Raw genomic sequence first — 25,966 nt, 5'->3', positions numbered from 1 at the left:
CGGTCCCTGTCAGCAGTACGTGCCTCTTCCCCACATCTCCGCACGCTGGTGCCAGGAGGGGGGAGCGCCACAGCCCCATCTGCCCGCGGGTACAGGCCCCGCGACGGCGCCGGTGCCAGCCTCGGTGGCCGGGCGTCCTCGCCCCACACCCGCCGGCTGTGCCGCCCCCGGCACCGGCGGGCCCGGGCGGGAACCGAGGAGGGAGGCTCGCACCCGAGCGCCCCACGCCCCAGTCCCTGAAACACAGGTAAAGCCCCTCAGCTCCTCGGGTGGGTGTTAAAACAGGGACAACCCCCCCGTCCCCTCCCTCCGCTGCGCAGCCTTTGGGGGCCGTTCCCCCCCCGCGCAGTCCCGCCTCGCCGCCAGGAACCGCACCTCCCCGGGCGCCGCTGGGCCGAGCCGGCCCCCCCCGCGCACCGCAATGGTTTAACCGCGGGGGGGGCCGGGAAGGTATTTAAGTGCCGGGTTCGCTTCCGGGTTTCGGTGCGGGCGAGCGCTGTGTGGTTGCTCCTCCCCTGCCGGCGCAGCGGCGCGGCCCGGCCCGGGCAGGCACTATGCGCAGGCTCGGTCCTTGGCGCAAGATGGCGGCGGCGGATAAACAGAAGCACGAGCACGGGCGGGTGAAGATCGGCCACTACATCCTAGGCGACACGCTGGGCGTCGGCACCTTCGGCAAAGTCAAAGGTGAGCGGCGGGGAGCGGCTCCGCCGCCCGCCCCGCGGAGCAGAGCGGCGCGGCCCGAGCGGGGCGGGGGGGCTGCGGCGAGCGGCGCGGCCCGAGCGGGGCGGGGGGGCTGCGGCGAGCGGCACGGCCCGAGCGGGGCGGCGGGGTTCCCCTCACTGGGGCCGGGCGGCCGCCGAGGTCCGGCCAGGAGGGCGTGCGGGGCCCCGGGGCGCGGGCCGTGCGTGTCCGGGGTCCCGCTGCCCCGGCGCGGGCTCGGCGCCGCTCCGCCTCCCGCCCGGAGTGCTGCGGCGGGCCGAGCTGCGCGGGGGCGGCGCCGCTCCCGCCGGGCCGGGTGAGTCACCGGGCTGCGGCGGCGCTGGCGGTGCGGGGCGGCGTGGGCGGAGGGCCGGGGAGGGCTGCAGGCCGGGCGGGGGCCCGGCGGCGGCGCTTCTTGGGGCAGTTAGCGGGGGCCCGGCGGCGGCGGGAACGGCTGTCTCGTCTGTGTTTACGGAAATAATCGGTGGAAACTAATGATGCTGCATTTATTGAAAGTAGTGCCCAGTACGTGAGGGAAGAGGGGAGTCCTGAGCCGCCCGTACGTTGCGTTTTGCCGCACAAGTACTGGCACTTGCTGCCCTGGTAAAGAAGGCAAGATTTCTTTCTCTATAAAGAGAGAAATAAGCATAAAAAGATGAGCCTGGAATTGTTGGATTAACTGGCAACACAGCTGATGCACGGACATGCAAAGACTTTATGTGAAATGTAGTTGATCCAGTGGTTATCAAAGGTTTTTTTTCAGCTGAGGCTTTAAAAATATTTCCTAGTAGGAGTGCAGGCACTATGCTGCAAACTTGAAGCCTAGTAGAAATGAAATAGAAACTAAACTTTCCCTTGATGCCCGCCACCTGTGGGAAAACTGCATTAGCTTAGACTGCTCCTGCTGTGGTGTTTGTGAGAATTGTTCAAATATTGGGGAATGCAAATTGAAAACATTCTTTAACAAATAAGTTGGTCTAGATTCAGGTTGTATTATTCATAAGGTTTTTTATGGTTAACTTAATGAATTGCTTATGGTTATAACGAGTAAAAAACCCTGGCTAATCCTGTTGTGTCTAATGTGCTGGCTGGCTTTTAACATGATTCTTTTTTTTTCAGCATAGATGTTCCTTTTGTATGTTTTCTACCCAAGCTCTTTCAACTATTGGTATGTCCTGAAGAAATTACTGATGTATAGAAAATCGGAGTATATTAATCTCTAACAACATTTGGAAAAGTAGTGGAAAATATTTTGCGAGTAAAGCCCTTTGAGTCTCCTTTTTTCAAGGCAGGCTTATAAATTGCCACCCCCAGCCACAGTGGGGAGCAGTGAACCTCACTGGCAGCTGCCATACCAGTCTTTTCCTTGGGAATTTAGCACCTCTGTAAACAGAGAGATGAGATAGGGCAGAAAATGGCATTAGATTCTCTTTCCTCCGGGAGAGACTAATGGTTGAGGGGAGGAGTCAAAGGCATGCTGCCGTTTTTTTTGGCCTGCCAGTGCACTGCACAAAGCTAAGGCTGGCATACCTGTTAATGTTCCAGTGTGCTCTTAAATTTCAAAGTGCTGTTGTACTACTACTGCTGTTATCTGCATTGGCAAAAATGTGTCTGAAGATTAAACCTTGGAAAGATGATCAATTTGTGGAGCTACTGTTGTAATTTTAGTATATTATTGGACTTTGCTACTATTAATATTTCATGAAATACACTTAGCTTGAAACACTTAACTGAAAAAAAGTTGCCATTTTTATTATTGCTCTATTTCCTTAATACCCCTCTGTCTTCCTTATTTGATTGATGTTAGATGTTCTTTTAGGCTGCTTTGCAACTACTGACTATGTGAAGAGTACACATGTGCATATCTGAACATATTTTTTCTTAAGGATGGGGGAGAAATCACCTGGTGGTGAAATGCAGCATCATTCTGCATACAGAATACCTTAAGTGGCTTGAGAATATATTTAGGATTCAGAAGCAAGTGTTAGTGGTCATGGACTAATACTTGGTTTCCTTATACATACTGGTTTAAGGTTTGGTTTTTTTCTCCTGCCCCTCCATGATGCACTTTGTCTTGCTTTAGCTGTACTTAATAAAGTATTCCATCTATATTGCACTAGTTTTCTTCCTGAGCATGTATTTCCTTTATTTACTACCAGACAATCTGTGATTGTTTTCTGGTAATCATCATTATTTTCCTTCTCTGTTGACTGATAAGATTTTGTCAGTTGACAGTCAGTTGGTCAAGACAATGATGAAAGACCCAGAAATGGACAGAGAAGATCAGTTTGCTATCTGATGTTGTGCAGCAATATGCCATTGCACAACATTAACTCCTGGGGTCTTTTTGTTGAAAACATTTCTTTAGCTCGTACTTTTAAAGACTGCTTTCATTTGAGCCTGGGGTTGGCTGTTTGATGTATTACTGAAATGTTTCATTAAGCATGATGTATGCTTGTTAAGCTTTTTTTTTCTACAAACTTAATTACAGGTACTTATATTTCATAGGAGTGTTGTGTTTACTCGGGATGGCCTCATAGTCAGTTTTCTTTGCAACTGAAGACATGCTGAACAGAAACAGTTGAGAAGTCACTGCTGCTTTGAGATTCTTGTCACTGTCTTGGAAATCTTGATGTTATGCATAGTCATCGTGAAGCTTGAAGACAATTGGTATTATCAGAGATTAAAGAAGTATAGGGAAATACTAGGTCTGTAAAGTTAACTTTCTGCAGTGATGCTTTTGAAGGACTGAGACCTGGTTGAGGATTAGGGTGACTAACATAAATATATTTTGATTAGTTGCAATTTGTGAGACTTTCCTTTTACAGGTAAAACTTCTGTCAAGGGATGATACAAAGTAGCTTTCTGAAAGATAACAATGGCTGCTTACTTTTCTACATGCTGTTACCCTATGAGGTCTTGCTTTCAGTTCTGTCTTCATGCTAAATTGAAAAGTAGTCAGCAGTCTTACCAGTTCATGTCTGCTGTTTTACTGGTAACAGATACCTTGAACCGTTTCCAAGAAGACTATTTTATTTCCTGAAGTAGGCGGCTACTGGAAACTCATATCTTTAAAAGCTAGGTTTGTTATAATTTAAATTGAATTTAAAAAGGAAGGCAAAAATTGCTGAAGAAAATGGTGATTTAATTTGAAATGTTTTCAGCTAAGTGAACAGGCTTTTTAGGACCTGCACAAAACTACAGTATGTTTTCATTACAAGAGTTTATTCAAATTTGGCAAACACAGTTGAAACAAAAAATGTTGTTTTCTTCCAGTCAATGAATAAAATCAAGGCTTAGGCACAGTCTTGAAGGTTGTGACAGCTAGAATTGGTTTCAGTCAGCTGCAAGTTTTGTTAAATTGTTAGGTGAAAAATGCATTTTCAAGAACCTCTTATGTGCCTTGTATATTGAACATAAATTGTTATAGCAAATTGCTTTCTAATGTTGTTCTGAGTTCTAATGAAAGTCCAGTTTTCATCTAGACTGACAAATCAGAAATGAAACAAATTGGCTGATAAATGAGACTTCATAACACAGTGCATGTCAGAACTGAATATTTATACCCTAAGCTGTAGAATTGCTGAAATATGTATGCTACTTACTAAATTAAACACCTTCTTAAATCTACTTTGTAGAGCAAAGGAAGATGTGAATTCATGTATTCATGAAGATGCAAATTCAGTTCCATCTGAGTGAGGAAAGAATGAGGAAAAACTTCCTTACTTTGAGGGTGACAGAGTGCTGGAACAGGCTGCCCAGAGAGATTGTGAAGTCTCCTTCTCTGGAGACATTCAAAACCCACCTGCATGCAACTGCAGCCTGCTCTAGGTGAACCTGCGTTAGTGGGAGGATGGCTATATGATTTCCAGAGGTCCCTTCCAACCCCAACCATTCTGTCTGACTGATTTTTTTTTGGGTAGCTTCTAAGCTACTTTTTTTGCTTACTAACAAAAATTAATGTTAAATTTTAACTTACTGATTAAGATTTTGTCAAATACTTCTGGCTTACTTCAGTTCACGTTATTGATAGGCAAAGGCTGTAATTCAAATGGAAAAGTTGGTTTTCTAATGCTTTGTGTTAATGATTCATTGCTCCTTAGGGTTTGAACATAGGTAGTATAATTTGTTGGGTACCTTTAAAAGTTCAATCACATTTGAACAGGGGAGAACAAGGGGAATGTGATTGCTTTAATTGTAGATCTGGTTGAAAGAAAGTAATTCTTATAGGTGATGTTACCGAAATCTCAGAATGAAGAACTTATCGACACCAATGTGATGTAGATAAGCAGACACTTCTTTATTAATGGCCAGGTGCGTGAGCGAGTCCTCTCACGATCAACGCACGCCAGGTCCCAAAATCAGATTCCGTATATAAAACTTGTTCATACATATTCATTAAATATTCATACATAATCATAATATTTCCTGTAAATCATTAACATACTCTCCTCCTATATCCGATTCTGCGCAGTAAAGGTTAGAAAGGTCTAGAAATGGGTCTAGGGTACGATTTGGGTAGGTGGTATATGAGTCAGTGGTCGCGATCTCCCCCTGCCGGAATTACCTTTTACTAAAGTTCACAATTTCTTGGCAGGTAACTACAAGCTGTTCCAGTCAACTCTCCCCGGTTTCCATTAATCTCATATTCTGACATTTCAATACACCTCTACATACAGAAGACTGGTCAAATACAAAAAACCTTTCAAACCCTAAAGTTATTACCTAAGTTTTAACAATGGTTCTAGCCCCTTCTAGCCTTGGTACAGGATGTACAGAAGATCTCATAACAGCTTTTACTGTGCGGCTATAAGTTTCATTTAAAATTTTTCTTATCCTTCTATATTTTCATTTTATTAAATGATTTTATAAAATCAATCAATCTTAACTTATTAACAAATCAATAACAATGTGATTGTACAGTTCTAGGTAATCACCTACCAATGCTTTGTGGTCTGTCTAAAACTTGTGATGGATGTGTGCTTTGTCAGGCATTCATTGGCAGTGCAAATGTGCCTATCCAGTGTTTTGGTTATTGTGGCCATTTTTAGGTAATGGCCCTTCTGAGTAAGGGGATGTGTTTTTTGACTGTGCAGTTGGAGCCTTTCTGTATTCTCGGGTACAAAAGGCATTTCAATGCCACATTGTGATCCTTCAGTCTTGGGTAATCCACTGTTTAGTTTGCTCCCTACAGGAACTTGGATCAGCTGCTTTATTTTACACAGTGGCTTTTTTTTTGTTTTAAGAATAATCATCTTGTTATCTCTGTCTGCTTAGAATTTCTTCTCACTTGCATTGGTTTTTAGCTCAATACAGAGGCAAAAGGCAGCAGTAAAGTCTTGTGTTGGGAATGAGATTTAAAGATTGGTAGGTGATTGCTAATTCTATCCAAATTATCTATTGGATGCAGAAGGATTTTTGTGCATCACTGGTGTTTATCACAGCTTTCCATGGATATGTTTAAATAAAGCTTGAAGCAGGTCTTAAATTCTCAAGTGTGGGGAGGCACCCAGGTGAGTATTGTGTTTGGTACATGTCTGTCTGGTGTCCATTCAAGTGGGCAAGGATGAACCATTTGGGTGTCCCTGGAGTCTGGTTTATCTTCAAAAAGTAAGAATTAGTGTGGCAAATGAAAGTAATGTAAGTTATGGTTTGCTATGCAACGGAAACCAATGCAGATACCGAAACCTTCTAGTGGAAAAGATACTTATCTTCTGTGGTTTATCTGTGATCCAGTGTTGGGTTTAAGAAGAATATCCTTAGCAACTTTGCAGCTATTTCCAAGAGCATCTGCAAAGTTAAAGACTTTAAAAAGTGTAACTGTCTAAGAAGTATTTTATACTTTTGTGTTCTACTGAAAGAAATTGAAACTCCTGGAAGTAGGAAAGAAGCTGACAGATGTATGAGGTTGTGTGTTTGCATTACTTCTTGTGGTTATGATTGGATTTTATTTTGTGCATTTCCTATAGCTTTTGCCACTTGTTTAATAAAACTGATGTTTACTGCACAAACTGCGGAGCTTGCATAGGGTCACACTGCTCCAAGGACAGACAAATAATGTTCAAGTAAACTGATAAGATACTTTTAGTGGTGAGTCAGTGTAATTGCTGAAACAGGCATCTTGAGGGAAGGATAGCATGATTTCTTGAAGAGTGATCCTTGCCCTTGCACGTAAAGTAGAAGAGCTGCAGGTAAACATGTCTGAGTGGGTTACCAAGTAAGCCAAAACCACAGGGAGAGAAAATGGTTTCCCTAATTAGCAAGGGTGACAGTGCTTTGAGTTATTTATTGTTTGTTTGCAATAGTGCAAAAAAGTATTCATCCTACAAAACTTCTGAGGGCCAAGTTTAAGGTTTTTCTTAAATACCCCATTCATCTTGCAATGATAGACTTGTGGGAGAAATTGGAGTAGGGCAGGAGAAATGACATGCCATCTGATTTTTTTCAACGTCCCCACAGATAATGGGGATATGTGGAATGCTAACAACTTGTTTTTCTTGGCTAAAGTTGAAATGGGGAAATTAATGTCTTTACAGAGCAATTGAAAACCCTGGCTAAATACTTCTTTTTTCCTTGCAGTTGGCAAACATGAGTTAACTGGGCATAAAGTTGCGGTGAAGATCCTGAATCGACAGAAGATTCGCAGCCTTGATGTTGTAGGAAAAATCCGCAGGGAGATTCAGAACCTCAAACTCTTCAGGCATCCTCATATCATTAAACTGTAAGTTTTGCTTTCTATAATCAAACATAATTAAGCAATAATCTTTTTGCTCTTGCTGATGTGAAACGTTTAAAAGGCAATACTGCTAGCAGTGTCTTGTCAGGAAAGTAACCAGCTTCCAAGTATGCAGTCAGTATCCTATGTGTTTTCACAAAACTGATCTTCCCTACAGGCCAGAGAGCTACAGATAATATAAAAGGTAATGACATGATAGATACTTCTAGTAGCATCCCTTTTAGGTTTTAGCTGCTATGTCAGTTTTCTTTTTCTGGTTTTATTTGATCCTTTTTCTGCTTTGAAAATGAGTTATTAAGAACAAGGTTGTAAAGTGCATTTCTGTAGTCAGTTTATTATGTTTTCTTATTTGAAAAACATGTTTCTGACTGTATAGAAGCATGGATTTAACTTTTGGATTGAAAGGGTTAAAATACTATTTCTCTAGTAGTCTTAGCTGTGATATTTAAGTACATGAGGTACTTTGAACCAAGGTATTAGAGAGAAAATTGGTAAAGGTAAAGCATCTTGGACTATAAGATTTTAGGTAAAACTAACTTTGAAGATCTCATGTAAATAACTGCCTCAGAGTATGGAGGTTATTGAAGTGTTACACTATAATACTAAGCTGCTAAAATAGTCGCACACATAATCATTTGTGTGTGAACACATTTTGAGTCTGAACTCATTGCTGTCAGTGTAGTTCAAGAATAGTTTGTCTCAGTAAGCTGAAGCATGTCTATCTTCCCCTTTCTGTGGGAATCAGTGTTTTGAAGAACGTTGCGGTTCTGTAGTGTATGTGTGATTTCAGTTGTTATTACAGTTTGGATATTTGCAGGCGTAAGTGTACTGTCTTGAAACATTCTTTCTTTGCTACTTCCTGTCTTCTCAATATAATATCTGAATTTTGGCTGGAGTGTTACCAGTGTTCATTTTCTTGTTCCATTAAAGATTACTTCTGGCTGCTGTAAGCTGTTTTTATTTTTTCCCCTTTTAGGTAAGGAGGATATGTAGGACAAAATCAGAATCTCTTAAATGGGGAGTTTGGCAATAAACTAGTTATACCAAACCTTTGAAGTTTTGAAATAATTCTAACTCTAAAGTATCAGTACTTAGACCTAAATTTTTCATTAGTATTTTTCTCTGAAATATTATGTTCATGATTATTAAGAGTATTTTTTTCTGGTCTTGAAATACACTTTATGGCAAGTCAGGTTTTTGCATGTTAAGGTTGCAAAGTGTGTATTTTTGAGACACTGGCAAAGTTCTTCTGAATTCTTTTGTCACTGCACCAAGCTGTCTGTGCAGCAGCACTGCAGATAGTTTTATAGAAATCATTTGGACTAAGCTTAGTTCTTTGAAAGTACAGTGACTAATATTCCTGGCATGGAAAACAAATTTCCTGCTAGCCTTGGCAATGATAACATCACATAGTCAAAGGAGAGGAGATAGCTTCTGAAAAGTATTGTCATTTCAGTAGCTGTAAATTGGCTGAAAAAAACTTTAAAGAATACTTTTATCTGACTCTTCTGCACAACTTTAGTTTTAACTCAATGTAACTAGCATCTTTTACTGTGTAGTCTAACAGGTATCTTCTCTTATCAGGTACCAGGTCATCAGTACACCAACTGATATTTTCATGGTGATGGAATATGTTTCAGGAGGAGAACTGTTTGATTATATCTGTAAAAATGGAAGGGTAAGGAAGCAGTCCAACTCTACAAATAAGTGACTTGTGTTCTGTTACTGATTTTGCAGCATTCCTGTGTCACCTGACACTGAGGGGACAGACAGGTTTTTCTTTTGGATCCTTGGGCAGGATGGTGTAATTAAAGCTGTACTTAACATGGTATTATTAGTGTAGACAGAATTTATGATTAGTGGCACAGGATTTCTACAAGCAGAATCAATGTAGTACACTTTGTAAGTCACATCATACAGAATTTATAGTACAACTTGTCATTTCTAATCACCTAGACACTCTGCATATGTGGTTTGCAGTATCAATATAACAATCACAGTCTAGACCTGAAAAATCATATGAAAGAATGAGCTGCCCACTCAGCCCCTGGAGGAAGCAACAGATGGTGGTGTCGTCCCTGGCCGCCAGACGTCATGGGTCTCACTGCCTAGCAGCAGTTGTGGTCCAGGTTTCCCACTTCGGACTTGTAACAGTGTGATTTGTATGGACAGTGCTCTGGGTGCAGTTACACTTCTCTGTTCTGTGATGGGGTTGGGGCTGGCTGGATGCCTGGGACCTTGAAGGCTGGTAAGGAAGGGCTTAATCAAGCCTGGTGCTCATGAGTCTTGAGGCCGGTAGGGATGACAAGAAATCCCTTTGGTTTGTCTGCTTGGTTCACAAGACCTTCAGGGCCTGATAATGAGGGAAGGGGCATGAATATGTGACTTGCTTAGTCACAGAATCACTACTTGCCTTATAAAATGGCACTAGTTATGCTAACCACATGAGCAGGGGGTACCAGTCGCACTCTGTTAAATGTTTGTTTTTATGTATTCAGCATTAATTTTCCTGTTAGCAATTAAAATACACTTTATGACTGCCTCTTCTGAAAGTAAAAATTGTAATATGTTAACATATTTCAGATCCTTATGTATGACTTGGTCATGGCATTTTTCCTCTAGTGATTACTGGTATGTTAATTTACAGTAACTGGGTATAGACTGGATGGATATGTATCCAGCTGAAGTGGCTGAAAATTATTTCCTCATTATAACCCATTACTGCAAAGCTACCATTGTGCCCTTATTACCCTCTTCTACTAGTGGAATAGCTTCTGTGAAAGCTCTTGAAGTCACTTCTGACAAACCATCTAGATAGCCAGGATGCTTTTAATTAGTTGTTAAAACAAACTAATTTTTGGGTTAGGCACAGGTTGGTAGGAAATGCCCAGTTAAGCCTGCTGTTTGGGACTAGCTGCTACTGGCATAAATAGCATCTAAAATGTATCACTTCTGTGCTGCATGTTTGCAGCTTGTCTACTTAAGTCTTACACTGTGCTTAGATGTGGAAGTTTGTTGATACTACGGTAAGACAAAGTTAATACTTGGGTGCTAGTGTTTCTAGTTACTTAGTATGTAACATCTGTCTAACCAATTTCAAAAGCATTACAAAATTTCAGTGGCTTTGAGTCTGTGGGTGTGTTGTAGTCATTTTAGAGCTATAGTACTAACAAAACGGTGTAAGCTATGAAGCTTTCTGTTACAAGTTCTGATAATCTGCTGTAAAAAGTATAAAAATGATAAATGATAACTTCAGGTCATGGGAGAATTTTCTTTAATATGAATGAAAACAAAGTTATCTTCCACTGTTTTGTAATTGTTTAAAACCTTTGTCTGTCTTAGCTTGACGAGAAGGAAAGTAGACGTCTGTTCCAGCAAATCCTTTCTGGTGTGGATTACTGCCACAGGCATATGGTGGTGCATAGAGATCTGAAGCCTGAAAATGTGCTGCTTGATGCACACATGAATGCCAAGATAGCTGACTTTGGTAAGCATTGCTGTGTTATATCTGATTGCATTTCTGGTGTTTAGATCCTGTTAATTACTACGGAAAATATTTTAATTAAAAGTATACACTTGAATATCCTGTTGGTGGGACACAATACAAAAACCTGAGGAGAATGAATGTAAAGCAAAATGATGTTTTTGCACATGTGTAGAACTTGTTTTCCTCTCAAACTTTTTTAGGTATTTTTGGTAACTGGGTGAAATTGTGAATGGATTTATTTGGTTTTGTGTAACAGTTTTCTCTGAAATGCTAAATAGGTTTATCTCCTGACCTTTCTACTTCAAAATTTACTCCTATTGCCTGTTTCACAATCTGTAAAATGTAGATGCTTAGCTCTCTTGGAAGTACAGTGCAAGGGCAATTGATCATATTTAAGAACTACATTGCTGTAGTAGAATACACTAGTCCTCCTATTAAACTACTCTAAAATCACTTCAAAAACTCCAAATATGTGATTGAGAAATTGGGAATAAAGTAAGAGCAGTTAATCTTGCAAATCATGCTTTTTTTGCTATAAACAATTAAGCTTTCTAATTAGGCAGCTATATACTAGCTGTGAACAGCTGCTAAGAAGACTTGGGAGCTAGTTCTTGGAACTATGTGAATCAGGAAAACTTGCCATATAAGCATAGTAAGGTATCCATACTGCTACATCATGATATATCTCTTATAGTGGATAATACCTGCCCTTGTAAATCATTTCGAGGTCTTTGAGGAAAGGTGTTAAGGTAATGCTGAGTATTTTAAGTATATTTTGTAAGTATGGTGTTGCAGTATGTGAGCACTGGGAATCGTATTGATTTCTTGTGTATACAGAATGCTTTGGCTGAAACTGCTTATGTGGTAAAGAAATCAAGTACAGTAACTTATAGAAATGTATTCCTGTAACTTAAGTTTATCAGCAAAGCTGTAGTGTTCAGTTAGTTGTGACTAGTGTATTAAATAAGAGCTTAATAAAAGCTTTCGTGTATTAGAATATGAAAGCTAACCAAGCTGTACTCTTTCATCTCCCACTCCCTTCCCTTTCTCCCATAAAAGGGCATAATTCCATCTCTGAGACGGAGTTCTCTGCCTTATGGTAGTCTTGATCATGCAGCACTGAGGAAACTAGAACATATTATCCACAGCTATTCTTTAAGTGGTAGTTCTTTACTAATATTAGTCTGTACTGAGGGCTGGTGAATGAAGATGGCTTAGTTCTAAAGTACACTTCAGTAATTGCTAATGGAATATCTAAAACCTAACTACTGAAATGCAGTGATTCAGGAACCAGCTGAGCAGTGTGGATGTCTAAATTGTGGTGAAGTCATGTGTACTCCTCAGTCTCCTTACTCTGTATAATAACCTCTTAAAGATTTTTAGGCAATTCTCTGGTATCATCTTCCACTTTTGCATTTCGAAATAAATGTGGTTATTAAGATTTTCTTGTTAATGACCAAAATTGTATCTGGCTGTGCTGCTCCATCTCCCTTAGAGCAACTGTGTTCTGTCATGCCTGTGTCATCCAGATCAGACTGTTTTTTTGTCTTGGAGTGAATGTGTTCTCAAATTTTTCTAGGTCATGTGCAATAATGGATTGGTGTTACTCATCTGGTAAACTAAATGAAAGATTATGTAGCACACTTAGATAAAAAAAATCAGTAATTCCAAACAATGTTATTTCTTTACTGAGATAAATATGTTAATTTTCTGATTTGAATTACTAGTTGTTTGTTCTAAGTGGAATATGCAGTGTGAAATAATTTTGCTGTCTGAATTTTTAGTAGTTACTTTTATATACTTTCAGGTCTATCAAATATGATGTCAGATGGAGAATTTTTAAGAACAAGCTGTGGTTCCCCTAACTATGCTGCACCAGAAGTAATTTCAGGAAGGTAGTTTCTTTAATATCGGATGCATGTGTGCATGTATTTCATCCATTTTGCTGCTTGATTCTAAAGGCTGTAAAGCTACTTCAGTGGACAAGCTTGATGCTGAGAAACTGTGGGCTGACCTTTTAATTGTCTTGATAATTTTTCATGAGTACTTAAGGCTTCTGTGACCTAATTTTGCAATACCTCCTGTAAGGTGGAGGTCATTTCTAATGCCCCAAATCCAGTATGTACAGTGGGCCTGAATTGGTTTAAAATCTCACTTACAGCTGGGATCTTGGAAGTAGAGGTATGGCTAGAATTACAGGCAAAAGTCTGGTGTGAAGCTGAGTAGCAGGGAAATAACTGCTGCAGGGTAGATGCTTAATCATAAGGTAACTTTGCCTTTTTTGGAATCTTATGATTGTCAAATCTGCTGCTTTGTTACCCACCCTAATGCTGCCTCTCTTGACTGGAAGCCAAATGTCTTTTTTATTCATGTGACAAGTTCTGCTATATGGACTAGTCAAACTTTTCAGCCTCCCAGATTTGGAGGATAGATGGTGTTGCACAGGTTCCATTATAACAGTGGTAACAATGTACGACATGAGCTTTCTTAGTAGTTGCGAATTTATTTCAGTTTGCCATTGCCTTAAATTGCATTTGTAGGTTATTGTTATACAGTAGAGGAGAAAACTACTACATGCTTGTATCTTATATATTTAAAGAAGGAGGAGGATGCACGGCATACAAATGAAATGGTATAGTACTTGCAGATTAGTTGTCCTAAGTGTATACGCTTTTAATTATTGTGATAGAATGTAAGAAAGTAGAGGAAATAAATATAAACTTAAATGTATTAAACGCAAATTTCTAATGGCTAACTCTTTCCCAGATTATATGCAGGTCCAGAAGTAGATATTTGGAGCAGTGGGGTTATTCTCTATGCTTTGTTATGTGGAACGCTTCCATTTGATGACGATCACGTGCCAACCCTTTTTAAGAAGATATGTGATGGTATCTTTTATACCCCTCAGTACCTGAATCCATTGGTAATTAGTCTTCTGAAGCACATGCTGCAAGTCGATCCAATGAAGAGAGCAACAATCAGAGACATTAGGTAAAACACTAACTGGTGTCTGATCACAAGATGCTGGAATGATAATCTCAGTGCAGATACACAGAACTATTGTTCATATAGCTTGTCCATGTTTTATAGGCTGAGATGAAAAATTCAACGTCTGGTGGTTTGGCTTTAGCTCTGATGCTTCTGATTTCCAGTGGCCAATGAAGTGTCTATTGGAGGTCACAGTAGAACAAATTATATACATGACATATAGCAATTCTGAGAAACTGCTGGTTTAAGACTGTTACAGCAAAGCTGTTTAACGGTAGAACAGTTTGCAAAAAATACAATGTATTGACTTCTCTGGGCAAAAAATTCATTGCTGTTAAACCCCACTATTCTGTACTGTGAATGTCTGAAAGGAAGTTATGGCTCCTTAATCTAACTACTGCTTTTATTTGTAATTCTTTGGACTCTGAAGAATCATCTGTTAAGACTGAATATTCCACGTGCAAAATAAAACTTTCTAGCTTCAAAACCTTAGCATGAATTTATGTGTAAGCGATAGTTACCGCATTGAATACTGGTAAGTTAAAGTTTATAGGTACAGATAGCCATTGTAGGCTCCAGATTCAAAGAGGAGAGAGATTCTGGAGAAGGTGACTGCTTTGACAAGTGTGCAGTGGGTTGAATGTAAAAAAATAAAAAATTGGTAGCTGATAGACATTACATTACATAGCAGCTTAGTTATGTTTTCCTGCTTCCTTTATAAGAAGCTCTAAGGAGAGAGCTCTGATACACTTCCTAACTTAAAACCATAAAAGAAGCATTTTTACTAAGGTAGTAAGTCTGCAGTGTTCATGTTCTTTCAGTAGGACAAAGCCAGTGGTACAGTCATCTCTTGCTACTTTTATTACCATGGAAAGTACTTCCTTGCAGAAATAGGAGCACTGTGAGAACTAAGCATTGTAAACCATCGTGGATAGGAACTTAGTCAGTCAAGTATGTCTGGAAGAGAAGTGGTGTGAAAAAGATGTTGAAAAAGGTTGGTTACAGAGCATGGTTGGTTTTTGAATCCTAAACAGTTCTGTTCTATTAGCCATAAGACATGTCACCTTATAGTTTAAAGGACAAACTGAGCTGGATTAAATACCCTAATTCTTCTAGAGAGGTGCATGTATACATGCAAGGGGAGGGGCCCACTGCCATGAATGGTAACAAAATATTCCTCTGGGTTCGGTCATCCAGCTAGGTATGTGCTTTCTAGTGGTACAGGAGAAGCTTTTTCTGCTTCTGAATTAATTGGTTGCTTCTGATGAAAGTCTGTTTTACTCAACTCATTTGTGCTGAGACATGTTCTTAGGCTCACACTGACTAGAGCTTGGTCCATCGTACTGATTTTGCCTGGGATAGCATTTATTTTCTTCATAGTAGCTTGTATAGGGCTGTGTTCTGGATTTGCGCTGGGAACAGTGTTGATAACATGTGGATGCTTGTTACTTCTGAGAATAGCTTACACAGTGTGAAGGCCTTTTCTGTTCCTCACGCCACCCCACCAACAAGTAGGCTGGGGTTGCACGAGAAGTTGGGATGGGATATGGCTGGGACAGCTGACCCCAACTGACCAAAGGGATTCCATGCTGTATGGCATTATGCTCACTCAGCAATAAAACTGGGAGGGAGGTTGGCGAGGTAGGCTGCTGCTCATGGTCATGCTGATGGCAGGGCATCAGTCAATTGGTGGTGAGCAATTGCTGTAGTTTGCACCACTTGTCTGTCTTGGGTTTTATTTTCCCTCTTTTTTTTTCTTCTCCTTACAAACCTTTTTTAAAAAATGCTTTCTAATTTTCAAACTTAACCCACGTTTTTCTCACTTTTGCTCTTCCTATTCTGCCCCTTATTCCACTGGGGAGGAGTGAGGGAGTGGCTGTGTGGTGCTTAATTGCTGGCTGGTGTTAAATGGTAACAGGCCTTTTTGGTGCCCAATGTGAGGCTCGAAGGGTTTGATAACATATTTGACCACAGCATATTAGATGGAATTTAGAATTATTACCTGTTAACAGTTGCTGCTCACAATATTGATTTATCTGTTCTCAATACTAGTTTCTGATCTGTGCCATGTTCCCTTTTTTGCTGTATGTGTTAAAGACTGGTTTTTGGCTTTTGCAGTTTCCTGCGCTCTGTAGTGCTTTAGTAATGTTTTGGTTGGGAGAGTTGTTACTAAAATGGAGTGCTTTAGCTTAATCTGGTAGTTGGGGTCTGTAGTGAAGCTGTTAATGTACCTTGGGTACCATCTCATAGGGACAATTAACTACACTTCTTTGTTCAAGACAGTTTTTTTTGTGGAGGAAATACAGAATGGCATCTTCACCTTCTGTAATGTTTTATCCCTTGATAGAATAGCTCTTCAGTGTCTTGAACATCCTTTGGTAATCAAAATACTTCTACTGGTATTTCTTAAGAATATTGATTGAGCTTTTTCTGAGGTTAACAAGCTATTTAGGAATATCATGAGGCCCGACAGCAGTGTGGTTAAGGATGGCAAGGCATTTGGGAGAATGTGGGCAGATACCTAGAAAGTTTGTCACCTCCAATAGTCTGGGACTTCACACACAAACAAGTGGGGTCCTGATAAAGTGATACAATATTTGAAAAAGATGCCCTGGCTATTCCAAAGAGTCACTGCACTGTGCTGGAGCCTGGCCTGCGCCTACTGAACACTATTAAGCACTCTCGAGGAAAAGAGAAGGCCTTTGGATCTGAAAATACACCAACAGGCTGTGACTAGGCCAGAGACACAGCCTTCAACTGTGTAAGTTGCTCCTATAATTAAAAAGAAACACTCAAAGTGGAAGTCAACTCATTTCATAAGGGATGAAAAAGCTTCTCCTAGGAGGAGCAGGAGAGAGAATCAGAAGAGGCAGCCTGTTCTGCAGCAGAGCAGACAGAAAACACTCGATCCCTATGCCTGAGTGAGCTGCAAGTTAAGGAAAAAATATTTCAGACCTCAACTAGGAAAGCAAATTCTCAGCTAGTTACTCTGATGCTGAGATACTGGGACCAGTAGTCAAGAATTAGCAGGTAAGGAAGCCCAGCAGCTGGAATTCCTCGCTAGAGATAGGGCCATTGATAAAGGGATTGTAAAAGGGGAGTCCTCAGTCTTAGGAGGTGACTCCTGTAGAGGGTCAAGGACCGCTATCTCTTCAAGGAAGATCTTTCATATTCTCTAAGCAAAGGGACCACAACTGAGGGAAGTATCCAGTGTCTGAGGGAATTAGTCATCATGGGGGTGATCTGTAGTGGCCTGCATGACAGCCAGGTATCTCAAGACCTGGATGGAATCTGGTGCACATGGTCCATGTTGCTATAATTGCAACTGATGTCCCATAAGGGCACTGATGTCATATGCCAACACCCTGGTGATAAGCTGGACAGACATAGAGGCAGCAATTGTGGATGGGCTGGCCAGCAAACTGAGAATTCAAAGAGAATCTTGCTTCCTTCATACAGGCCTGTGTCTCAGCTATGGAAAAACCCACAAGTTTCTTTCTCACTTCTGATTTTCCTCAACGTCCTACTGGGATGAATTGAGTGAGCAGTTGTGTGGTATGTAGTTGCTGTCTGGGGTTAAACCATGACATCCATATAACTGCTCTTAAACCTGTAGCCATCTTTATCCTACAGGCTAGAACGCTTTCAAGATTAGCATCATGCTCTATCCTTTGGCTAGTTAAGCGGCTTAGTCTAGACACACAAAACAATCATTTTTCCTGGTCAGTATTTGCTTCTTTCTGTGTCCTTCCTTTTCTCTCTTACGAATATCAGCTGTTGGGTACCATAGTGAAGAGGTCCAGGTTGACCCCTCTATAGCTTCCCTCAACCCTTTTAAGGCTTGAACAACAGCTAGGGGTGTTTTGAATGAAAAGATAAGCAGCTTGTTGGGGATGGGGAGCATGTGACTTCAGTGTTCAAAAATCTGTGTCCAGACATCTACCAAAAAATTGTTCATCAACATTTCTTAATTGTATTATGTATGTACTTGAGGGTGGACAGCTAAAATGGGTAGTATAAGAATTTCAGTTGAAAGGATCTCAGAACTAACATAGTGGAAGTAAAAAGCATACCATTTATATAAAAAGCTGAGTTACACAGATTTCTGGAGTGCAGGTAGCTGAAAAAGTTACAGAAAGATTTTGTCACCTGCAAAACATCTAGCAAAACCTTGTGAAGGTAATGGTTACTTTTCTTTATGTACTGTTTTGTCTGCTGCACAGAAGGGACTTGGACTGACAAATGTGATTGTTGTACAGATTAAAAAAAAATTAAACATTTAATATTGAAAAGGTTTGGTTTACATATGTAACACTCAGACTCTTTATTTTTAAATCTAGGGAACATGAATGGTTTAAGCAGGACCTTCCAAAATACTTGTTTCCTGAAGACCCCTCATATAGTTCTACCATGATTGATGATGAAGCCTTAAAAGAAGTGTGTGAGAAATTTGAATGCACTGAAGAGGAAGTGTTAAGTTGTCTGTACAGCCGAAATCACCAGGACCCTTTAGCAGTTGCTTACCACCTCATTATAGATAATAGAAGAATAATGAATGAGGCCAAAGACTTCTACTTGGCTACCAGCCCACCAGATTCTTTTCTTGATGATCACCATCTGTCTCGCCCTCATCCTGAGAGAGTGCCATTTTTAGTAGCTGAAGCACCCCGTCCCCGCCATACTCTTGATGAGCTGAATCCACAGAAATCCAAACACCAAGGTGTAAGAAGAGCAAAGTGGCATTTGGGAATAAGGAGTCAGAGTCGACCAAATGACATCATGGCTGAAGTTTGTCGAGCAATTAAACAACTGGATTATGAATGGAAGGTAAAAGAATAAAGGATCTCTACAGGAGACCAACAGCAGATTTGTTTGAGCTGTGTAGTTACACAGCCTGGAAGTCTCAAACCATGTTCTGTGCTGGAAAATGTCATGTGCTGGTGCAGACTGTTTGTGGCTGCCATGCAAAAAGGGTTTGGGGGGAAGCTAGTCATGCTGACAGGAAAAAAAGTTTTGCTACTGTGTCTAACTTTTCTAATGGGGCTATAGGAATGTTTTTCTGTTGGCTAAAAACCCCCACAACTCTTAACAGGTAAGCCTGAAATCACTTGATAATACCAGTGAGTTGAATTGGCAGGAAAAATATGCAGTGCTTTTCAAGCAGTTCTGGTAACTAACTCAGATCTTTTGTACTAGGTTGTAAATCCATACTATCTACGTGTTCGAAGGAAGAATCCAGTAACAAGTGCATATTCCAAAATGAGTCTACAGTTGTATCAGGTGGATAGCAGGACATACTTACTGGATTTTCGTAGCATTGATGGTATGTGAAGACATTAACATAAGTTAATGGAGTTGTACAGCAAATCATTCTAAATGCAAATGTCTTAATTTTCTTGTTTAGAAGTGAATTGTTGTCCTTAAGTTTAAGCTGATCAAGATCTGTATTAGTGTTTCTTTATTCCTTCCTGGTCAAGTTTCCTGTGATCAGATGGTTAGCTGTTTCATTCTTTAAATAACAGAATTTTAGCTCTATCAACTCCTGAGCTGCTCCATTTTCTGTCTGCATGAGCACTAACACCACTAAGTGCAAAAGGGGACAGGTTTGTGAGGGCTGAGATTTGGATCATCCTAAACTGTCCTTGGAGCCTCACTCCCGAATTTAAACATTGATTTAGATCTTAAGTAAGCATGTAAAAAACACCTCCTAGTGAAGATAAAACTTGGCATCTAGGCATTTAAATTTGACTTGGACTGTTCACTGCTGTACTGAGTCTGGCTGAGATGGAGTTAATTTTCTTCACAGCAGCCCATATGGTGCTGTGTGTTGGATCTGTGACTAAAATTGTGTTGATTACACCAGTGTTCTGGCTGTTGCTGAGCCGTTCTTCCATAGTATCTAGTCTGTCTTTTTCCCCAATCTGTTACACCCAATAAGTGGGCCAGGGATGAGCAGGAAGTTTGGAGGGAATGCAGCCTGGACAGCTGAGCCAAATTGGCTAAAGGGGTATTCTAGCCATATAATGTTAAGTTTAGCAAAGAAACTGAGGGGATGGGCCTTTGGGGAGGGTAGGCTTGAGACTGGCTGGGCATTGGTCTGCTGTGGAGAGGTGGTGGGTGGTTGCCTTTGCATCAATTTCACACACACACACCCTTTTCTTTCTTCCTCCTATTAAACTATCTTTATTTCTGTCCATGAGTTTCCTCACTTTTGCCTTTCCAGTTTCCTTCCCTGCTGTGCTGAGGTATTAGCTGCCAGGCAGTCAACCCACCAATGATACTAGTAGACAAAACTTGAGATAGGAGTTGTATGCTTGCAGTAGCTGAAGTCTTGAAAGCAGTTGGTCTACCCTGTAGAAGGATGGATTTTAGTGACAGTAGCACAGCACACATATCCCAGTTGGGTACCTTTCTGAAAATGGAGGAGCTAATACAGACTGGCCACAGTGCTTGTTGATGGGCATAGTAGATTAAAGCAGAATTGCCCACAGCCAGTGGTGTAGATGACATGCCTAGGAAAAAATGTGACATGGAAAAAGGATTTACTGGAGTGGCTGGATTGCAGTGTAGGGTGGCTAAAGCAGTGCAGTTCTTTCCTCATTCCTTCCAGCAATACAGGTGCTTGCTTGGATCCAGGGGTACGTGATACAGGGGACTAACAGTCACTTTCCTGTACTGACCTGTTACCGAAATCTTGGAATAAAGAATTTATCAACACCAATGTGATGTAGATAAGCAGACACTTCTTCATTGACGGCCGGGTGCATGAGTGAGTCCTCTCACGATCAACGCACACCAAGTTTCAAAATAATGTACCTTATATAGAACTCATTCATACATATTCATTAAGTATTCATGCATAAACATAGTATTTCCCAAAAATCATTAACATACTGCCCTCCCATATCCGATTCTGCACTGTAAAGGTTAGAAAGGTCTGGAAATGAGGTGGTACATGAGTCGGTGGTTTTGATCTCCCCCTGCCGGAATTACCTTTTACTTAAGGTAACTGTTTCTTGGCAGGTAACTAGGAGTTGCTTCACTCGACTGTCCCCAGTTCCCATTAATTCTACATTTTGACGTTTTAGCACATTCTCCTAGGTTACATATAAACAATCATCTTTAATCTTAAGTCTGTTATCTAAGTTCTAAACATTCTTACTAGGTGATTCTGACCAATCCCTTCGGCCTTGGTACGGGGCTGTACAGAGGATTTCATAGTAGCTGTTGGTTGCTATGCAAACACGAATTCCACTAAAACTATATTCCTATTAAAATAACTCCATAAAATCAAATGTGTTTCTATAAAATCAAATGTGGTTAATTCTAACTTATAACAAATCTGTAACAGACACACTGCGGTATAGGATAAATGTCATCCCTGTTGGAGGGGAGATGACAGCTTGGAGCCATGCAGCTGGGGGGGGAGGGCAGCCTGCTGCAGTCCTGGCTTCAACTCTGGAGGGAGTACAACCCCAGGGCATGGATTTGCCATTTCTCTTCCAACAGTGGGGCTGATTTGACTTGACTTTCTCTCCACCACAGTTAACTGTTCTCTGTTCCCTCTTACCAAGCTGTAATTTAAAGTAGCTTTGATGTGAACACAAGAGAGACTGCCTTTTCACTAATTTCTCCTGGAAATAATTTTTCTGGTGCCATGTGGGCGTCAAACTCATGTTCAGAACTTAAAGTAAGAACAGAGATACTTCAGCAAAACATTACTTCTAAGATGAAAGTGTTTCCTCCTCATACTGATGGTAAACTGCAGCTGCTGCAGCCAAAATGTGCAACATACTATGGGGAAAAACTTCCAGAAGTGAAGGATAAATTAATATAGATGCTAACAATTAATGTATCAGGTAATTATAATAAAAATGCAAAAGACAACAAAGTATAAATAACCAAATATAAAGAAAACAAACAGAATAAAAATAAAGTAGATGCTAGCAAAAAGCATCTACAAAATACTTGAACTGTTACTGGTCTCTAACCTTATGATGCTATCCTATTTTCGGTTTACGTAACCTAACTGGAACTATTATCTGCTGAAGTTAGTTCATGAAAAATATGGCAAGTGCTGGTCTAAACTAGATGTAAATGGTTCTGTAGCACAGTTCAGAGCACAGAAATAATTTGCTTAAGGACACTTGCTTCTGTATTAATAGATTTATAAGCTTTTTATTTTGTGTCAAATATAAACAGCTTTTTCAATCTCTGTGTAGTAATCAAGATTTTTAAAAAACCAAATTGAGAAGTGTGAGAAAGTAAAGATGTTTGCTGTTCATGTAACTGATTTGATACTGGTACCTAACTTTCTTCCTCACTCCCCTTGCCCCCTCAGATGAAATTACTGAAGCGAAGTCTGGGACTGCAACTCCACAGAGATCAGGTTCTGTGAGCAACTATAGATCCTGTCAAAAAGACTCAGATGCTGATGTGCAAGGAAAATCTGCAGATGCATCCCTTACCTCGTCAGTGAGCTCTTCGCTTGACTCTTCTACAGCTGACTTAACTCCAAGACCAGGGAGTCATACAATAGAATTTTTTGAGATGTGTGCAAACCTTATTAAAATACTTGCACAATAATTTTGAAGATGGGCTTATTTCTTTTATAGCAATAAGCATGCCTAAATCATAGTCAGATGCTTCCAATTATAATCAAGTTAAATTAACTATGGCGCTGAAAAACTAGCTGCAGAATGCAATTTGCACAGGGATTGAGATTATTGGCAGTTAATGTATATTATTTTGAAGCTGGAGTGAATTCTGATTATCCATTGTCAAATAGCATAATACAGGTACAGGAAATCACATGCCCTTGGGGCAGAGTTTATAACATTTTACACTGAGTGCACATTAGGCTGCGTATAACTTCTAAGTTAGACAGAGCTTCTTGGTTTTTTCACTGGTAATGCATACATCTGATGCACTGTAAATGTACATTTACTATTTCAGTGACCTAAGTATGACTTGTTGGTCCACCATCTACAGTTGTGACTCAGAACTGTCAAAATCTTCCAACAGTAATGTGTTAAAACTGCTGTGTTTCTTCCCCCTTATTTGACAGTAAATGATAGAGAATCACATGTTACAATGTACTACTTCTAACAGCTGAAAAATTTATTAAATGCATGCAGATCTAACCAGTCAGAAAAGCATGTAGGTGCTCTGTAATGCACCAAGGGTGAAATCCAGTGGGCTGTGAGTCCAAGTGAGTCCACAACAACTGTTAGAAACTTAATGCTGAGAAGACTTGGCACCCCATGAACTGAACAAAATGTTGCTCTGTGAAGGAGAACTGTCAGCAAGCTCCTGATGGTGTAGCAGCATAGCAGGTCCTTGCTGCTATGGCAAGCTGAGAATCCTGTTCCTTAGAAAGACATGGATGTAATTAAAAGCATGGCCTAAGGGCTGTTGTGTGCTATTTCAGAATCTGAAATTGTCAGTTTTTAAAAAATTATGTTGACACTTCGAAACAGCTGTTTAGAACTTGTTACAATATACTATATAGAATTCATTTGCAGTTGAAACTACATATATAGGTTATTTTTCCCTATGCCACCCTTTATAGCAAACTTTGTTTGAATTAATTGTGAAATTAAATAGTCTTAACTTTTCAGTTGAACATTGAAAACTGATCATGACAACTTGAGTGGTAATATTCAAAAAGCTTTCAACAGTAAATTGCAATTACCAGTAATGTAAATCCTTCTGCATTTAATGATTTTTGCAATGTTTCAGGGAGAAAAATGAACCTTATGTTAAAACCACAGCTAGTACTTGCACAAAAACATTCTCTTGCAAACTCTTAGGTAATTAGCTACAGTTCCATTTTCATCTAGCACTAAAACATAAATGATATGTTATAAAATGTTTAGTTTTGCACTCAAGAATTAAGGTTCTCTTCAAAATAAACTTCATTACCTACTCTGAAAGGTTGCTCTCCCAGGGAGAGACTGGAAATCATGGCATTACTATGAACAGTGAAACCTGGACTCTTAAAATATATGGGGATTCTTGCCAATGACTGATACTTCAGCCATGGAAAACTGCTAGCTACAGATGTAAAGTTTAATCCAGGCCAACTGGCTTCAGTCCAGAAGTTCATGTTATGAACATGCATGGAAGCTGAAGAAACATAAAGCTGCTTTAAGCCCCAGAACAGCTATAACTGTGTTCTGAACTGGGCAATTGTGTGGTCTGTCTAGTATGTAGGTACAAGTTACAACTTCAGTTCCTTATCCTCACACACGGTCCCTGTAATGCGAGGTTGTATTACTGCATCTCAAAGTGAAAGATTTTCCTTGCATTAAGCTTTGGGTTTAAACTCCTGAGATTGAGATGTCACATGAGGGACCAGCTGCAAATCCTAGTTTTAAGTCCTGTTTTTAGTCTTGTAAGAATTGGTTCTGATGTGCTGAATAAATTGGTGTGTTCATTTTTGTTACCCTTTTAGTTTGAAATTGTTAAATATTGCACTTGCACAAATGTAACAAACGCACAGGTTTTTTAAATCTAGTAATTCCTCATCTGGAACTGCTTTGGGGTCATTCTTGCATATATTAATCTAAGTATTTTTAAATGGTATCTGCTCCTTGTAATGCTGACCACAAAGGCAAAGTGGTAAGCTGCAAATAGCTTTTAATTTTTATATACTTTTTTGGCCCTCTTGTGCATTAAGACAACCACGATTTTTCCTTTGTCTTGGTATTTGGAGGTTAAAGTAAGTTTCTGGCAGACTTGTACTGTATATGTAGTTTTAAATAAAGTAAACTTCATTGGTATGATAACAGTTTTGATGGCCAAAAGTTTTATGATTGAACTGAGTTTTTTATAGGGTATGGGGGAGGGAGAAAGGGGGACTGACAGCCTAGTTGAACTAAGAACAGATGTCTGTTGTGTGACTTTCCTATGCTTTGTAGATCTTGCTGTTGAAATTGCTTTCTTCACATGTTCGTACTGATCTTGCACACCTTTTTTAGCGTTGTGCTACTATCTGCCAATAGGCTGTGAAACAGAACCTCACTAAGAAAGCTGCCAGGGTTGTAAGGAGGCATTTTATGCAAATAACACATCGGTCAAGTATGTTACTCTGTTTTCCCAAGCTTCCTCCTGTTGGAGTACATCGAATTATCTTGCCTTTGTATTGTAATTTTTTCAGAAACGTGGATGAACCAAATTGTCCATGTGCAATATAACTCACAAGGTAATAGATAACAAAATTCATCTTGGTGGTGCAACATTTAAAAAAAATCATTTGTCTTGATCTAAGTGTTTAATACAAACTTGGAAATAAATTTTATTTTACTGGTTGGTTACCATTGTAAGATATGAAGTCCTGTTAACTAAGATGTGCCTACTTCCTATGTTAGTTTCTTCTGACAACGCTGAATGGCAGAAATGCTTGTTTATAACTGTGTAACTTTTTAAACTTTGAAAAATTAAAACTAAGCAAACGTGGACTACTGAACCATCTTGTTTGAAACTGTGCGTGCTGTCTCCTAGTGTTATGTATGTTAAAAATAACAGACAGGGACTGGTATACTTGTTTTAAAAACAACTGCAATTGCAATTTTAGAGTAGGTAGCAATATGACAACAACAAATGACTGCAGAATTCCCAGCTAGGCAGGCTGGGCCCCGTTTCCCTGTAGATCCCATAAACCCTTTTGCTGCAGAAGGGAGCGCAGTCGCGGGTACAGAAGTCCCCGTTTGCCAGCGGTGACTCCGCTTGCCCCGCACCTTCCACGCACCGTGAGGCGGTTTTTTCTCGGTGCCTGCCTCTCGAACCTGCGAGTAGCTTTGGACCCTGTCGCCTGTCCTACATTTTGCTGCCTTTAGGGAACGCGCCTCCTTTCCGCCCGTGCGCGGTCGCTTGCGGCGCTGCCCGCCCGGAGCCGCCCTGCCCGCGGGGGCTGTTCTCACGACGAGCCGCCGGTGCCGCCGAGCCGTGAGTGACGGGCGGGTGCCGGCCCCGCTCTCCCGTCACCTCGCGGTGCTGCAGCGGCAGCAGCAGGCGGCGACCACGGGCTGGCGGCTGTCACCGGGCCGCGCTGC

At 40.6% G+C, this 25,966-nt stretch overlaps 1 protein-coding gene across 1 annotated transcript; it reads left to right on the top strand.

Moving 5' to 3' along the window:
- The first annotated feature begins 470 nt into the window (after positions 1-470).
- Positions 471-25,380, top strand: PRKAA1 (protein kinase AMP-activated catalytic subunit alpha 1). The gene is made up of 9 exons (XM_055699633.1): positions 471-684; positions 7,279-7,420; positions 9,020-9,113; positions 10,778-10,922; positions 12,730-12,817; positions 13,689-13,913; positions 18,251-18,737; positions 19,107-19,233; positions 22,252-25,380. The coding sequence occupies exons 1-9, from the start codon at positions 555-557 to the stop codon at positions 22,494-22,496; spliced, it is 1,683 nt and encodes a 560-aa protein (XP_055555608.1). The 5' UTR covers positions 471-554; the 3' UTR covers positions 22,497-25,380.
- Positions 25,381-25,966: the final 586 nt, after the last annotated feature.

This window comes from Falco cherrug, chromosome Z, assembly GCF_023634085.1.
Source record: "Falco cherrug isolate bFalChe1 chromosome Z, bFalChe1.pri, whole genome shotgun sequence".
Classification (NCBI taxonomy): domain Eukaryota; kingdom Metazoa; phylum Chordata; class Aves; order Falconiformes; family Falconidae; genus Falco; species Falco cherrug.
This window is presented reverse-complemented; position numbering and strand designations above follow the sequence as displayed.

Bases quoted from the DNA above. Each gene is read 5' to 3' on its own strand.
- PRKAA1 (XM_055699633.1), top strand. From the start codon at position 555: ATGCGCAGGCTCGGTCCTTGGCGCAAGATGGCGGCGGCGGATAAACAG. The intron at 7,421-9,019 runs GTAAGTTTTGCT...TTCTCTTATCAG, and splicing joins CATCCTCATATCATTAAACT to GTACCAGGTCATCAGTACAC. The intron at 12,818-13,688 runs GTAGTTTCTTTA...ACTCTTTCCCAG, and splicing joins CCAGAAGTAATTTCAGGAAG to ATTATATGCAGGTCCAGAAG.